General features: G+C 44.2%; 1 protein-coding gene across 1 annotated transcript in view; it reads right to left on the bottom strand.

Annotated features, from left to right (window-relative positions):
* Window positions 1-17,198, bottom strand: part of FIG4 (FIG4 phosphoinositide 5-phosphatase) — a 164,447-nt gene that overhangs the window by 64,134 nt on the left and 83,115 nt on the right. Inside the window, exons 16-18 of the mRNA XM_034765895.1 lie at window positions 9,128-9,266; window positions 2,512-2,570; window positions 1,010-1,157 (exon numbers count right to left, since the gene is read on the bottom strand). Coding sequence (XP_034621786.1) covers window positions 1,010-1,157; window positions 2,512-2,570; window positions 9,128-9,266 — 346 coding nt within the window. The remainder of the gene's footprint in view (window positions 1-1,009; window positions 1,158-2,511; window positions 2,571-9,127; window positions 9,267-17,198) is intronic.

Raw genomic sequence — 17,198 nt, forward strand, 5'->3', positions numbered from 1 at the left:
CTGCCAGCCGGAAAACACTCTAGCTGATTGTTTTAATCAACTCCAAGCGCACATGATCTTGAGATAAAAACAGAACATATCTGAACAGAGACATAATTTTTCTCCTAATTTAGAATTAGGATGGGCTTGTCTATATGGCGCTGCAGTTCAGACTATGAGTGTGTGACTTGCAGAGCACTCTAACATGCTGCATTCTACAGGCCCCACATACACATTGCTGGCATGCACAAAAGGTACCTAGTTCATGTTAACGTAGTCCTGTTTTAAATGGGACTACCTCAAAATGAACTAGGTACCTTTTAGTTCGTGCCAGCAGAATCTAGGTGTCTACATGAGGCTGTTAGAGAGCAACAGGTTAGAACAGTCTATAATTCACACCCTGTAGTCTGGACTATGGCACTGTGTAGACAAAACTGCATGAATCCAAATGAAGTAGTCTACATTACCTAAAAAATGTCCTCTTTCCAGCTGAATAAAGCTCTAAACCAGAAATTCTCAACTGGGGTGGCACATCAAATTTTTGGGATAGGAGGGCAGTGAACCTTCTAATAATTCAGAAATTATAGTAAAAGTGTGGGGGCCAAGTGCCAGGCTGCAATGCCACTCACTTAAATCTGGCTCAGCCACCCTCCATCACTAGATAGAGGGGCAGCCGGTCCAAATTTGAGCGGTGTTGTGACCTGCGTGTCAGGTTGCAATGCCACTTACTCAGATGTCTCACTGACTAACATCAGCAGCACTAATACAGGTAAGGTGTGTTTTTACACTACCATTTGATTTGTATTTTGAGTAATTTGCCTGGTATCTCCTGTACAAATGCATTAGCAACACTACCTAACAGTATCCTTCCCACTATTGTAAAGGGATGGTGATGGCTCCAAGTAAAAACAAATACTAAAGTGGGGCAAGATTCAAAAAGGCTAAGAACCCCTGCACTAAAGTAAGTTTCAGGTTATGTATTAGAATTGTGAAATCTAAATTATTTTGTTTATAACACCACAAAACATACCGTATAGAATTGGTCATTGCCAAGCAAAAGGTGTCATCAAAACTGCTTAATTCATATGGCCGAAAGAACTCGTTGTGAATATCAATCTCTTCTTCATATTTGTGAAATTTCTTCACTATCAACTTCCTTCTGTTTTCAGTGCATGTCACTGAAAAAAAGACAATATGTTCTATTGCTAATCATTAGCACATTTGGAAAAAAATCTATTTGCATATTCCTGTAATAATTTAACCAGATACACTTCCATATGTTTTTTCTATAGCACAAGAAATATGATCTAAAAACAAGACATATATATTTGAGGGGATACATTATAAAAGTTAACTAGTTAATTGGATTCCCTTTTACATTTACATTTCCGATTCGAACAGTCTCCCAGCTGGAGAAGTGGTGAGGTGTCTTCAAAGTGTATTTGAACTATCGGCTAGACCAGGGGTGGGCAAACTACGGCCTGTGGGCCACATCCAGCCCGTGAGACCGTCCTGCCTGGCCCCCGAGCTCCTGGCCTGGGAGTCTTGTCCCCACCCCCCACCGTCCTCCCTCCCCTGCAGCCTCAGCTCGCTCGTTCCGTCGCCAAGGCAATGCTCTGGGCGGCGGGGCTCTGAGCTCCTGGGGCAGCGTACCCGCAGAGCCCAGCCTGACCCGGTCTCTGTGCTGTGTGGCCTGGCTCCAGCTGGGCGACGTGGCTGTAGCGCCTCCAGCCACCAGTGCTCCAGGCAGCATGGTAAGGGGGCGGGGGGGGGGGGGGGTTTGAAACCAGGGGAGATCGGGGTGGTGATCGGGGGCAGGGAATAAGGGATTGAATGGGGGCAGGGGTCCCGGGGAGCAGTCAGGAAGGAGAGGGGGTTGGATGGGGCGGCAGGGGGCAGTCAGGGGACAGGGATAAGGGGTGGTTGGATGGGGCAGGGGTCCTGGGGGGGGCCGGCAGGAATGAGAGGAGAGGTTGGATGGGGCGACAGGGATCCGCAGGCGGTCAGGGAACAGGGGGGGGGTTGGATGGGGCCGGAGTCCCTGGGGGGCAGACAGGAGGTGGGGGCCGGGCCACGCCACGCCACAACTAGCCCTCCATACAATTTCCGAAACCCGATGCAGCCCTCAGGCCAAAAAGTTTGCCCGCCCCTGGGCTAGACTATTCTTGTGCGTTACCAATTTACAATACTTCAAGCCACATAAGACAAAAAACTATTTAAAATGCTTCCCTGCATGTGAACTTATAGAAGCCAAAGTCATTCACAAGTCTACAATAAGCACCACATTCCCAATATCTGGCTCAACAATTGATGGACATTTGGCAGGCGTGATGCAGGCATCTCATATATGATAGTGAAACCCACAGCTTATTGAGAAGGAAATACCTGTCAGTTTTATAACTGCACAGCTTTTATCATCAGTTTGTTAATTTGTGATTAAAGGAATAGATGCAAACCATTCAATGGCTGAATCAAAATAATCAGTATTTTTCAAAAATATTCTCAAAAACAAAAAGAACACAGAGTACTTACCCTCATCATAAGGCAGTGGTAAATGATTTAATACACCTCGTGTCCACCAGTAGGTATAGCTGTGGGAGGGAGGAAATTCACACATGGAATTGACTTTATTATAGTATTTTCTATAGAAAATAAACATTCAATCTACTATCACATCTAAAAACATGCACACCACTTTTTATACACTGTACAGTGACCTAATTGTGCATGGTGGTTTATACTGCAGGGGTGAGAGAAAGGAAAGAACCATCACTGGCCTAAGAAGTTCAACAGTTCCCAGTCGTGCAACTGCACCTTTGTGGACAGACCCCTAAAGTCAGTGGGGCTCTATGCAGGTGCAGCAGTTTGTCTGCACAGAGCTACATTTACTTCAGGTGTCCAACTGTTTGGAAGCAGTTGCAGGATTGGCGCCTAAGACATAATGCATGGAGGGAGATCAAAAGAAGCATGTAGAGAGGGTGTCTGAGAAAACAATGATTATAACAATGCAAAACTATCAGATACGCTTACTGGTTAACATCTTTCTGGTCCTTTTTTTTTTTTTAAATAATGTTAACATTAAGGTTTTAAAATTTGAAGAGAGAGTATGGAGTGTGGAGATCAGCAATAATATTTATCAATAAACATTTGGCAAACTTTGACAATTTGCAAAGTTTTGTGAAAAATACAAAATAAGCTGGCTTCCTGACAGGAGCATTGATATTCTTAAAAAGAAACTGACAGGAGATCTGATTCTTAGATCTGTATGATTAACAGAGTGCTTCATTACTGGAATATTTAACAACAAAGAAAGTGCTCTAGCCGCTCTCACTGAATGAAAAACAATAACCTACTGGAAAACAAAATGAAGCATAAATGAAGCTTGCTTTTTCTTTCAGCTATTCATATTTACGTTTCCATCTTTTCCTCATAATTATATCTGTAATTTTTTTTCTAAATTATACCGACACCATTCCTGGAAGGAAAAAAAAAGAGTTATCTTTATAGCTTTTATTTGAGACACCATGTGATCCTAAATATTAAAGATCAGATCCTATCTAGGCTAATACAGTGATCAGCAGTACACTCACTGTGGGAGTTCCGCTACCCAGATCCCTGTCGTATACGTTTTTATACCACGCTTATTGCAGTAGTATCTGAGAGCCTTCCAGGTATGCACTAAACAACGTGAACACATCCATCACATTTGTTCTCTCATCCTCTCCCCCGAAGCAGAAGTGTGTGCAGTGAAGTGTCTTGTTTTGGTAGGGTGTATGTTATTTTTTTTCTCTCTCTCTTTAAAAAAAATATAAATATACCTTTTATGTGTTAGAGAAGGCACGGTCAAAGAAAGGTGCCTTGCATTTGTAGCGGAAAGTGGTGAGGTTCATGACAGTCATTAGTTCCTCCACAGTCCCAGACTGCACTCGGAGAAAGTTCTGTCTCCTGGACAGACAAGCTTTACTTTTATTTTTTAGAGTTCCATTGCACCAGAGAAGCATAATTGTTGACCACGGCCTTTTAGGTATCACAGCTCCAGGCCACAGAGTGCTTTGAAGATAAGGACAAAGACCTTGAACATGATTCAAAATTCTATGGTAAGACAATATAAAGACCTGAGGACTATGCTCATGGTAGTGTGTGTTGCTGAGGAGATGAACTGCAGTGTTATGAACTAGCTGGAATTTCCTAAGTGCTAAAGCCCTCATGACAGGGCACACTGCATTGCTGTAATCCAGTTGAGAGGTGACGAAGGCATGAATAACTAAAGGCCAGAACTTCATCTGCCAGAATCGAATGGAGTTTCCTTGCCAAGGGAAGATAGCAGCATCTGTGAGAAATGCTTTCTATGTGAGAACTTAGTGTCAGAAGAATTCAAGAGAACTCCTAGACTATAGACTGACATGACCAATTGTGGCTGTAGATCTTCAACAAACAAAGACTGCACTGTGGCTGTAAGCTCTTCAAAATACTTTCCTCTGGCCACCAGCATCACCTCTGTTTTTCTTGGGTTCAGCTTCAGTCAGCTGTTCTTTGTCCAAGAGCTGATCTCACCGAAGCACTGTCTTGCTGCTGGCACTGAGGATGAGCTGGGTGTCAGGGGAAGAGCCCAATTTCCAGGATTCCAGACTCCTTCCATTTTGTTCTCTCTCCATGAATTCAAGAGGAAGTGTATACCACTCATGAAATATTTTCTTTCTGAATGAAAGAGGAGAAAGGCCTGGGAAGTGGAAAGAAGTTTCTGTTGCAGCAAGTTACTTTTTCCCCTCTCTTCCCCTGGCCCCAAACATAGTATTTTTCATCATTTTTATTTTATTGTCATAGTGGCCAAGGGCCCCAGTCATGACTGGAACCCCTGCAGCTGCCTGCCCTCCCTATACACCCACTTATGTTGTGGTGTGGTGCAGCAATGACTATCTCTACTTCCCTCCAAGCCTTCTGCTGATCTGCCCAGCCTCCACCACGTTCCAGGTTGAGCAGATTTAGTGCTCCAGTTAGGGTACAAAACATTTCCACTATTTCTGCAGTATCCAAAGTCGAAAATTGACAAAACAAAACAACTGTTCTGTGTGTAGTAAGTGAAGGCCCTAATAAAGGCCCAGTACGAGGCCTGAGGCCTGAACTAAAGAAATGGTCAAGACTTTGCTAACATAAAGCAAAGTTAAGCTGTGAGCCAGAGGCAGGCCCTGCTCACAGACGCTGGCAAGGAAAGGGCTGATGCTGCAAAAAGAGACATACCTAAAAGGTACTGGACACCAGATATCAGAACACACACCATATTGGAACATTCCACAGATAACATGGAACAGGCCGACCCATCCCAATGACAGGGGCAAAAGGGTAAAATGATGGATAGAGTTGTTTTGTTCGAACCAACATGTACAAGGTGAGAGGCAGCACCTGATTACGTAGAGGGGTTGTACCTTGCTGCGTAGAGGGGTTGCACCTCAATACGTCAGGAGTGATGTGTAACTTGTTTGTATCGGTGTATAAGAATGCATCCCTGAGTGGATATCTTTGTCCGGCCGAGGGGGCAGTGGAAAGTCCCGCCACTGAGCCGGGTCCATTGCCAAGAGGCACTTTCTCATAGTATGCCCTGAGTTAGGCTAAGAAACCTACAGGGAACTGCAATTGTGTCCAAGGTCGCAATAAACCTAGTCGACATGACTTTGCATCTTACTAGACTCTGGTTATTGGGGGTTCTCTTCAGGTCTGCTGGGTCAGTTATCTGCGCAGAGCTGGGGCAGCACACAGAGGGAACACACGCACGCAGCCAAGTGATATCAACATAGGAGAAAGCAGAGCACCACACCGGTAGCATCTGACAACACTGTGCCTTTTGGGCTCTTTGCACCTCCCAGGTTCTGCAGTGTACCAAGCAAACAAATGATTCCATGCAAGTTTAAGTCAATTGTTGATAGCCAAACATGGCAATCATCTTGGACCAAGCCTATCTTCCATTGTGGGAGCTCTGATAAGCCACAGTCTTCCTCAGTTCCTGGCTCCAGCCCAGCTTCTCTTCCGCAGTAAGAGAGCTGAAGGTCTAAACCAGCCTTCAACTGACAGGGGCTCGCCCCTTTTAGCTCCTTCCTTGACGCTTGATGCATGCTTCTGGTATCATGGGTGGGGTTGATTTGGCCCACAATCGCATATTAACCCCTTCCTGACTCAAATTCTGTTTGTACACACAGTCACAGCCCCAGTTTCCTTGGTGCTGTACAAATACATCTGATTGTGTCTTCTTAAGAGATCACAATTTAATCTGGCATAAGCAAACAGATAGACAAGAGACTGACGATATAGAAATATATATCTATATCTCAGTTAGACTCATAGACTCATAGACTTTATCTACAGTATCTACTGTACTCAGAAGGCATTATTTCCACATGAAACAATTTTGCCTGTATAATATGAACTCTAATCAGAAAAACTAAAAATGACAAATTCTGACCAGAAGAATGTGTGTGTGTGTGTGTGTGTGTGTGTGTGTGTGTATGTGTATATATACACACACACACACACCCACCCCTACCAAGAACAGTTAACATGTATGTATATGTGTGTATGTACGTGTGTGGGTGTGTGTACACACAAAGAACAGTTAACAGATAGGAGAAAAATAGTAAGTAGCAATTTTAACTTTCTAATTCAAAGAAAAACGAAACATGCAAGAACACAAAAGTTAAGACAGCTTTTGAAATAAACAAGATAATGGATTAAAGGGAGACTGGGACATTCATTTGAGAAATCACCTTTGCAACACATTAGTTGAATTTACTTTACCACACAGAAATGTTCAGGATAAGTGGACAATAAAGTGAAGAAAGAAGTTGCACATATTTTATGTGCCCAGACTAACTGGAGGTTGGCTGCATGGCTGATATGAATGATGTAGCCAATTATTTTAGTTTATTGTTCATTTATTGTGTGATGTTGTGATTGACTAACATGTTACGTCATATATAATCATTATATGTTAAATAGAGTTAATTCATAGGAGTAGAGAGGTATAAGACTGATCAATATTTAGAGGAACCATGTGTTAGATATAAGCAAGGCAAGCTGAAACGCAAGAACCTGTAGGCTAAGGCCTGCAAGATTTTAGATTAGCTATTTTAGGCCTTGGAGATAAGAAATGCTGACATAAGTGACCGAAGAATAACCCGATGCCCTAAGATTACAGGAAAAGATGTACCAATGGGTGATATTGTGAAAAATTAACAGTAAGAGTAATTTTTTGCTTACAAGATACCCGGTAATCTAACACATGCCCTAACCGCAGGGTGCACTATGTACAGAAATGCTAATGAGGTATAGTCAGAATCACACTATAAAAAGAGAGTGCCTAGATTAGGAAAATTGAGCTCTCCCTATGGGAAACTCCAGCAGGAACCATCCCTCTACTGATAATCAATCCATGAGTAACCCATCAGACCCCAACACTATTGTTAGGGATGAGAGTATAACTATATTTGTAACTTTTGCATAGTTCTGTATAGAATTTCTATATGCTTGGGTATTCATAACTAATTGTAACTTTAATAAAACTTGTAAAACTTGTACTTGTGAATGGATGTGTGGTCACTACCCTTGGTCTTTATGTGTTCCTAGAGACCCTAAATCTGAAGCAAGTAGCAGAGGTGACTTTCACTCTGTTAAGCTTGAAACTGTAGCCGTCAAAGCCAAACCCCCAGTGGTGTAATACCACATTACAAAATTCACTTTAAATAAAATAAAAGGCTAAAACAAGCATAAAAAAAACCCTCAAGAGACAATGCCAGGGAATGTTGTGAAGGCCCAAAGTATAACTGGGTTTAAAAAAGAATTAAACAAGTTCATGGAGGATAGGTCCATCAACGGCTATTAGCCAAGATGGTCAGGGATGCAACTTCATGCTCTAGGTGTCCCTAAACCTCTGACTACCAGAAGCTGGATGAGAGGAGATGGATCACTCGATAATTGCTCTGTTCTGTTCACTTCCTCTGAAGCATCTGGCACCGGCCACTGTCAAAAGACAGGATACTGGGCTAGATGCACAATTGGTCTGACCGAGTATGGCCATTATTATGTTCTTATGTAATTCTGCTTATGAAAACAGATGAAATACAATAGAAAATGGTAATTTAGAAACAGTTCTTTTGGACGCAGGATGACCTGATGTGTAGCGTTAAGATGAAACAAGTAGCTATATGGATTTTTTTTAAGGGACCTGAATCTTCTCCAGAAAAAAATCTAAAGCAGAATTTCAAATCCAACAACTGAAGTGACCAAGCCCACACAAGGATGGACAAGTAGGCAGGATCAAAATAACCTTGGAACAGCTAACAAAAATCAGGTGAAGCACCAGTAGCAGCTTTGAAAGGGTCTCTGTAGAAAGTTTCCAATACCACCTGTTCTTGTAAAATTTGTATAATGTAGAGAGGAGGTCAGTCATTACAATTCGAAACAGAGTCATTCAATATGCTGAAGTTATTGTCCTCAAAAATCATCTCTCATATCAACTACTTCAGTTTTATTACTGCTTATAAACTACAATGCACAAATGGGGTGACAGATAAAACTGGACTGATACAATCTTCAAATTGGACTAGATTGGGATGGGGTCTGGAGGTGGGTAAGAAATAGAAATGTACATTTCTTGGTCTACATTTTCTGAGCATGCACTCCTGAGAACTGGTTGTGTCCCAGTAAAAACTGAATGCTAATCACAGTATTTCAAATACATTGCTACATCAATAAATATGACTGGCTGAAATTGAACAGAAATACTTTAGCCTACAGATTAATGAAATGCTGGTAACTGAACTTCAATACAATAGCAGATATTTCACACTGCAAGCTTCATTCATATGAAATTCCAGCTTTTTAATTTGTCCTTTTCCATCAGATGGACGCATTTCATTAAAACAAAATGTCAGACATTTCATAAAAGAAGACTGTGATAATTAATGCTTTTACAAATGTTTAAAATATGGCAGTGATGTGTTTGTTTCAAATAACCCACGTTTGCAAGGCAGAGTAATTTACCTGCTTATTTTGCAAAGCAAAATGTATTTTTGAGACAGCTGTTCAAAATCAATGTAAAAGTTTTTAAATTTTGAACATGTGTTATGAAAGTGAGTGATAATAAGGAACTACAAAATACCTTCGCCTGGTCTGTGAAAGACTCATAGTGTTCTTGTGATGCAAGTAAAAGTCTGTAGGAAGCTCCCAAAGATGAGGTTTTCCTTCTGCAGGCTGGAATACTCCCAAAAATAGGTTAATTGAGTCTTGCCTGTCAGCATCTGTAAAAGAAGAGGTACACCGGGATGTTCTGTTTATGCTCACAAAAATATGATGGAGGCAATAGTAACAACACCATGGTTGTGAAATCTACATTTAAAGCAAGACTAAAATCCTACTGTTTTACACTTCAGGACTTAAATTTAAACTTTCCAGAAGATAGTTGACATTTTTAAGTATTAATATGTTTACTAACTTTTGCAGCAGAATAGTTTTAAAGTGCTGCCTTTTAGATATTTTGACTTATTTTCTTCACATTTCTTATGATTCTTCTGTCTTAGTATAGAGTGTACTAATGCACTAGAAAGCAACCCATAGGCTTTGGCTTGAGTGGTGAATCCAGCACCTCAACCCACTCAAAAGACCCACAGCTTGCCCCGTATCAGAATGACCTTCACTTCACAGTCTGTGCAAGTGCCACAGAGGCAGGGCTGCCCCCAGAAATTTCTCTCATGGTATACTGTGATGTCATCCTGCCCTCAGAGGTGAGAGGTGGAGTGTTGGGTCACCAGGTCCCCCTGGGAAGGATAGGTGTCAGGCAGCCAGGTGCTTGAGTGGAATGGAGTGTCTGGTTGGTCTGAAAGACGCATTTGGTGAGTTTCGTAGAGCATGGAACGGACTTGTTGGGGTGGGGAGGAGAGGAAATGGAGGTGAAGGGGGCTGCTTGGTAAGGTGGGCGGAGTGGAGATGAGGGGATAAAGGTTAGGTGCCTAGTGTCAGCTGGTCTCAGGGAGATGAGGGACTAATATCAGGTGCAGGTGGCACTGGGGTTGATGGAAATACTTACTGGTGTTGCAGGCAGCTGCTTAGCCTGTCCCAGACCCAGAGCCATCTGGCTGGGACAGTATCAGGTACCATTGGCTGTGCTGAGGGAAAAGGCACAGGGGGCGAGTGCACCCCACTCACTGTACTCTGTTGGTGCTCTTGGCCCAGCACTCTGCTCCCTGTGGCAGTGGTGCAAGCAATGGCCATGTGTTTGGGCCCTGTGCAGGTGCACTGGCCTGGGACAGGCTCCCCCTCCCAGGGAATCTCAGCAACGGAACCAAGGAGCGAACCTGTAAGCCTCCCCTAGCGTGACTGCCAAAATGGTATACACTATACATGGCATGCATATGGCTGGGCTATGGGCAACCCGCACAGGGCACTGGTGGTGGTGAAAAATGCCCTTGTAGCCATGGCACTGTGTTCGCTGGATTTGAGTGGTGAGTGACACACAACAGACATAATCCTCCCATTTTAAAATATAATTGCAAAATTTGTAGATTTAAGCCTGATTTAGTAATTTCATAATTACATTTAAAAATCAGGATGACTTTGGAAAATTAGGGAAGGTTGGCATCTCCGTAAACACCATTTTAGATAAAACATGAAAATGAAAAAATTTTTTCATTAAAATTTTCCAAGTACCTGTAACTCTCTCATTCACTAACCGGTTGCTGAGGCAGGAAAGCAAGCTAGGTTGCGGAGAGTACAGGGGTACGGTATGGAGGTGAGATCAAACTCTGGGATGGCGAGTGGTTATGTAGGGGGAAACAGGGAGGCATTAGCAGGCATGTATATGGGGCCTTTGGGAAGAGTAAAAGGCTTGCGTGCAGGGGGCTTTGGACAGGAGGACCACAGCTGTGCATGGAGGGTAGAGCTCAGAGGCATTGGCACTTGAAGGACTCCCTGTACTACTGCCTCCAATCCGCAGCACACTGAGGCATTACTGGTGTGGAACAGTTTAAGAGCCAGTGCTTCAGCAGATACACTTTGCTCCCTCAGAACCACTGCCTGAGCTCTTCAACACACAGAAAGCAGCACCAGGGGAACTAAGTATCTCCGCATCTCCGCAATGGAGCAAAGTTACCCCATGGCTGATGCCTCAGTGCACCAAGGGGCACACAGCAGTGGTGGAAAATATCCATTAAGTGCTGATGCCTCAGCCTGGGCTTCAGGAAACCAACACAGCATCAGTCAACTCCTCAGTAAAAACTCAGCTACTCATCTGGCTTCCTATATCCTCAATAGGCTTGCTCCCTTCCCTGCAACATGGAACATCTTCATAGAGAGTCAAGAGGCTTGCAAGTGTCTGTGAAAAGGAGTGTGTGTGTGTTGAACAGAGAGGTGTGTGGAAATTTGGTGGATGCAGGGTTGTGGAGAAGCACGGGACTTTAAGGGGCTATTGGTGGTGCTCAGGAGGTGGTGAGTGGAGACTGGAGGCTTGTGTGAAGACTATAACAGAAAAGCAGGGTGTGCCCTGTAAGGGGTCAGGAATGGAAAAAGCAGAAGGGAGAACTCTACTCTGATGAGCCACAGGTACAGCTCCTCTCTCCTCTGCTTTCATACATTCATCGATTATAAAGCCAGAAGGGACCACTTGTTTAACTAGCCTTACCCCCTGTATAAAAAGGGCCACAGGACTTCCCTGAATTAATGCCTTTTGAACTAGAGTATACCTTTTAGGAAAAATATCCAATCTTGATTTAAAGATTGCCAGTGATGAAGAATCCACCACAACCCTAAGTAAGTTGTTCCAATGACTAATTACCTTTCCAGTCTGAATTTGTCCAGCTTCAGCCTCCAGCCATTGGATTGTGTTAGATCTTTGTCTGCTAGACTGAAGAGCTTATTATCAAATTTCTGTTCCCCATTTAGGTATTTCTAGACTGTGATCAAGACATCCCTTAGCTTTCTCTTTATTAAGATCAACAGACTGAGCTCCTTGAGTCTCCCACTATAAATAGGCTTGGAGGGATTAAACTTTTATCAGTAAGTGTCAGTAAATTGATTTCACTGTATACACACAAACCAATGGAAAAAGTATTTCCATCAATAATTGAAATTTACGGATAGGAAAAGGAAAATGCTGCTTGGGAACACAGAGTTTGATTTAAGAACATTTACTTTGTGTATTGTGGCATGTGATGTTGACAATTTATGTTGTAATGGTTATAAAGTTTTAACTTTTTGAATTTGAATTTCAATGTCTTCTGTCGTTAAAGAATTATTGTCTGACCCCCATCCATGATTTCTCACAACTGTGCACTACTTAGACAAACAGATATTATCCATCAAAATTTTAAAAAATAAAAATCAAATTCAGCCAAGCCTAACTATAAGGCGTGTTTTCCAATCCTTTAATCATTCTTGTGGTCCTCATCTGAACACTCACCAATTTACCAACAACCTCCTTCACCCACCACCCCCACTTTTTCCCCCTATTCTCCCCACACACAACTCCTTCCTACCCCCTTGTTCACCCTCTGACATTTCGCCAGGATCCCCTATGCCCATGTCCCTTCACAGAGCCCTGATTCTCAACATGCTCCCTTCACCTGCTTCCTTGCTCCTCACCCTGTCCCCTATTTCCTTAACAGATTCAACTTATAAAGACTGATTCTTGATGTATACAGGAAGCCCCTCTGGGCTTACAGGCTGCATTCCCTCTGCAAAATGGTTAGTCTGCTAAGACTTAACCCACAGATGGTCAGAGAATGAGGAGAACGATGAGACCATGTTAGAACCAATAAAAAGTTTTGAAATAAACCTGGATGATAGATGATAAATTTTTTTTGCTGTAAGTAAAGAAGGGCAGAGTTAAACTCCAAATACAGGAGCACATGCTATACAGGACTCATTCATTCTTGTTGTACAGCTGGTAGTATGAATAAAAGTGCTAAATAAAACCCCAAAACCCTCATTACACAGAAGGATGAGGGCTCTAAAACAAAATATGGACTTTGTAAGAGCAATGGCTTACACATCTTTAATGCATTTTTTTTTTTTTAAAAACCCTCTATATAGAGATGAACTTTTTTACACATTAATCATTGTTTTATATATCAGGAATTGCAAGCATTTTGAAACTAACTGTTGTCTTGTTTCAGTGTAATTTATTTAACTAACGCAGCATCTTACTATTTAAATGAAAGATGATAAAATACAATTTATTATGTTCTACTGAAAAGCTGTTTTGGTACTTATAATTCACTAAGTAATATTTGCCTATGACAAATCTCTAAGTTGCCAACAGCAACTGTATTCTGAAGGGACTATATAGTTTTCTTTAGCAACAGAAAAATGCCAGTGTTAAAAGGCTGTAATGTATCAAGGTTCTAGCTTTCTTTCTGTACCTTTTAAACATAAGCATGCAGTTGTGTGTTAAATTTAACAAAAGGCGAAGAACGGTTATCAATGGATTTCTTGCTGTCATTTTATCCCTAAATTCAGTTTGAAACCAGATTTAAAATATAATCTGAAAGATCTTCTACAGATAACTCTTCAGACCAGTGTAGCTGGACTCAAACAGCAAGGGCCAAACACCAGAAATTTTAATGAACTGGGAAGAAGTGATCCCCCAATATTTTAAGGCTGGATAAGTTTATGCCAATTTTGGATCATCATATACATGCAAGGTTTTGTCTTCCTTTGAAATACTGGCAATAAGAGATACAGGATACCGGGCTTTATGGACCAACTTCCTGACCTGGTATGGGAAATTGTGCATTAAAAAAAATGTGTTGCTTTTGGTACAAATCAGTATAAAATGGAGCACCAATGAAAGTACAAACAGCTTTTTTCCCCTTTAACATTATCACTGGTTGCTGAAATTATGTACAGGAGGTTGGAAGATCCTGCACAGATTTTCAAAAGATACTATACACTGTACGTGTGTTCTAGCACATTTTTTAAGCTCTGTTAGGAAAAACCCAGGAGCTGAAGGGGCCATTTGATTGAATTAGTCTAAAAAAAAAAAATCTAGTGCTCTCAATCTGTGTTTCCAACTGAACTTTTATGACAAATTACTAAATCATGAGAGATTCAGCAGAACTGGGACTGTAACACCACAGGACTAAAAGGGCATAGCAATTAGTTTGCTTTCATATAACATTAGAAGATAGTTTACTGTGTCCAGCCCCATATGTGAATAAACGGTTACTTTAGATTCCCGAAACATATAATCATACATGTTGTAACACTAACATTTAAGTCTATAGTGCCACATAACTTTCTGTATAAAAAGCATAAAAAAGTAGAAATAATACCTAGAAAAAAGAGTTACCTACCTTTTGTAACTGTTGTTCTTTGAGATGTGTTGCTCATGTCCATTCCATTCTAGGTGTGCGCATGCCCACGTGCACCGTCATCGGAGACGTTTGCCTTAGGGCTATCCATAGGGCCAGCCGTGGTGCCCCCTTGGGTGCAGCGCTCATGCTTCAGTATATCAAGAACCGCCGGCCCTATGCCCTCTCAGTTCCTTCTTGCTAGCAACTCCAACAGAGGGGTAGGAGGGTGGGTAATGGAATGGACACAAGCAGTACATCTCGAAGAACAACAGTTATTTAAGGTAGGCAACCGTTTTTTCTTCTTCGAGTGCCTGCTCATGTCGATTCCATTGTAGGTGACTCACAAGCAGTATCAATGGAGATAGGCTCGGAGTTTATGGTCTTGCAGCACTGCTCTGCCAAAGCCAGCATCGTCTCGAGCTTGCTAGATAAGTGCATAATGAGACGCGAACATGTGGAGACAGAGCCAGGTAGCAGCCCGACAGATCTCTTGGATTGGTACCTGTGCCAGGAAGGCCACTGATGACACTTGTGCCCTAGTTGAGTGTGCCATCATGATAGCCGGCAGAGGCACCTTCGCCAACTTACAGCAGTAGCGGATGTAGGTCGTAATCCAGGATAAAATCTTCTGAGCAGACACTGGGCGAACTTTCATTCTATTGGCCACTGCAACAAACAACTGCTTTGACTTATAGAATGGCTTTGTTCTATCTATTGTGACAAAGTTCCTCCTCTGCCTTAGTGGGTCCTGCACTTATTGGCGGATTTGCTTGCGTCAGAGATTCATGGCAGCCCTCTGTTTGGCCACTTTTGCTAGTGGCTCAAACCTGCCGTTCACTCAGCTAACCTCATCACTGGCCAGCATGGGAAAAAGAAGGAGAACAATCTCCGCAGTCTCTGCTGACCCATCTAGTGGGTCGGGGGACAGGCCAGGGACCTCCCCTCTGGTGGGACCCACAATCCCAGGTCAACTTCTCTTGTATCAAATAGGGAGTTGGGGGAATCGGGGGAACCCGGGCCTGCCCTCTACTCCGGGTTCCAGCCCAGGGCCCTGTGGATTGCAGCTGTCTACAGTGTTTCCTGTAACAGCTGCGTGACAGCTACAACTCCCTGGGCTACTTCCCCATGGCCTCCTCCCAACACTTTCTTTATCCTCACCGCAGGACCTTCCTCCTGATGACACTTGTACTCCTCAGTCCTCCAGCAGTATGCCTTCTCACTCTCAGCTCCTTGTGCGCCTCTTGCTCCCAGCTCCTCGCATGCACCTCACTAACTGAAGTGAGGTCCTTTTTTAAACCAGGTGCCCTGATTAGCCTGCCTGTCCTAATTGATTCTAGTAGTTTCTTAATTGGCTCCAGATGCTCTAATTAGCCTGCCTGCCAAAATTAATTCCAGAAAAAAAACGGTCTTCTACCAGGACCTCCTCCAGACCTGGAAACTGTTCTCAGCAATCAGGTCCGTGGCGGCCACAGAGGAGGCAGAGCTCGTCGCAGAGCTCCTGCTACACAACCCCTAGCTCTGTGTGCAGGTGGCGGAGTCCCCCCCAGTGCACCAGAGGTTGGTCCTGGCAGAAGTCACTAGAGTCAGAGACCTCCTGGACTACGACCGGGGAAACTGGGTGGACCCCCTGACGTTCGCTCAGCGCATGGGGCTCTCCAGGCCTCGTACTCCCCAGCGCATACTTCAGGAGGTGAAGGCCGCTTTGTCGCCGCTGCTCGGGCCTACCTTGACCAGGTCCTGCGAGAGGGAACACCCCGCCCACCCTCCACCCCAGGCACTCCGGACCTTTTCATCGGGCCCCTGCCCTGTGGACCCAACCAGCCCCCCCGCCCCTTCACTATGAGCCGGCTGCACGACTTGCAGCCGGTTCGTTTACAGACCGCGCAAAGAAAACACCTGTACACGGTCGTGCTCCACACCCTTCACTTCCTCACCCTCGCGTCCCGCCCTGACACAAAATGGCGGGACCTCCTGCCACCTTTCGAGGGTGAGGCACCCCGGTGGGCCAGCCTATATTCTACCCTGGTCCCGAGGCCCACTGGGGATATCAGTTGGCAGCTCCTTCACGGGGCCATGAGCAAAGGTGTGTATCTGGTGTGGTTTACCCCCGTCCCGGACACCTGCCCCTTCTGCGGCATGAGGGAGACCCTGGCGCATGTCTACCTGGAGTGCGCCAGGTTGCAGCCCCTATTCCGGCTCCTCTTAGACATCCTGTTACATTTTTGGTTGCACTTTTCCCCTCACCTTCTTATTTATGCACTCCCTATCCGTAGCCCCACGAAGTCACAGGACCTAGTCAACCTCCTCCAGGCCCTGGCTAAAATGGCCATCTATAAAACCAGGGAGAGGAGGTTGGCCGGTGGGGTCTCCTGTGACTGTGGGGCCTATTTCCGATCCTCCGTCCGTTCACGCATCTGGACAGAGTTCCTCTAGGCAGCATCCACTAGCTCCCTTGTCGCCTTTGAGGAGCAGTGGGTGCTAGCCGGGGGTCTCTACTCTGTGTTCCAGACAGGTTCCCTTCATTTGACCCTTTGACTGCACTCCTGTTCCTGTTATTTCATTAGCTGTGCCCCGGAATCATTTGGTTTCCAGGCCCAGTGAATCCTCCCCTTAGGCTGGGAGAAGGTCCTTTAGCAGTGGGCGAGTTCCACCCGCCCACTTCCTGGATCCCAATAGGATAGGGTTACCATTCCCCCGGATTCCCCCGGACATGTCCGGCTTTTTTGAGTTAAAAATAGCGTCCGGGGGGAATTTGTCAATGTCCGGATTTCCCCCCATGCAGAGCGTGCGCGGCTTACAGGGCAGCCGGCTGGAGTGAGCCACTCGCACGGGGCTCCGGCAGCCAGAGCCCCTCCTCCTCTCCCCTGCAGCTTCAGATCACTCCCC

The sequence above is a fragment of the Trachemys scripta genome, chromosome 3 (assembly GCF_013100865.1).
Source record: "Trachemys scripta elegans isolate TJP31775 chromosome 3, CAS_Tse_1.0, whole genome shotgun sequence".
Taxonomy (NCBI): Eukaryota; Metazoa; Chordata; order Testudines; family Emydidae; genus Trachemys; species Trachemys scripta.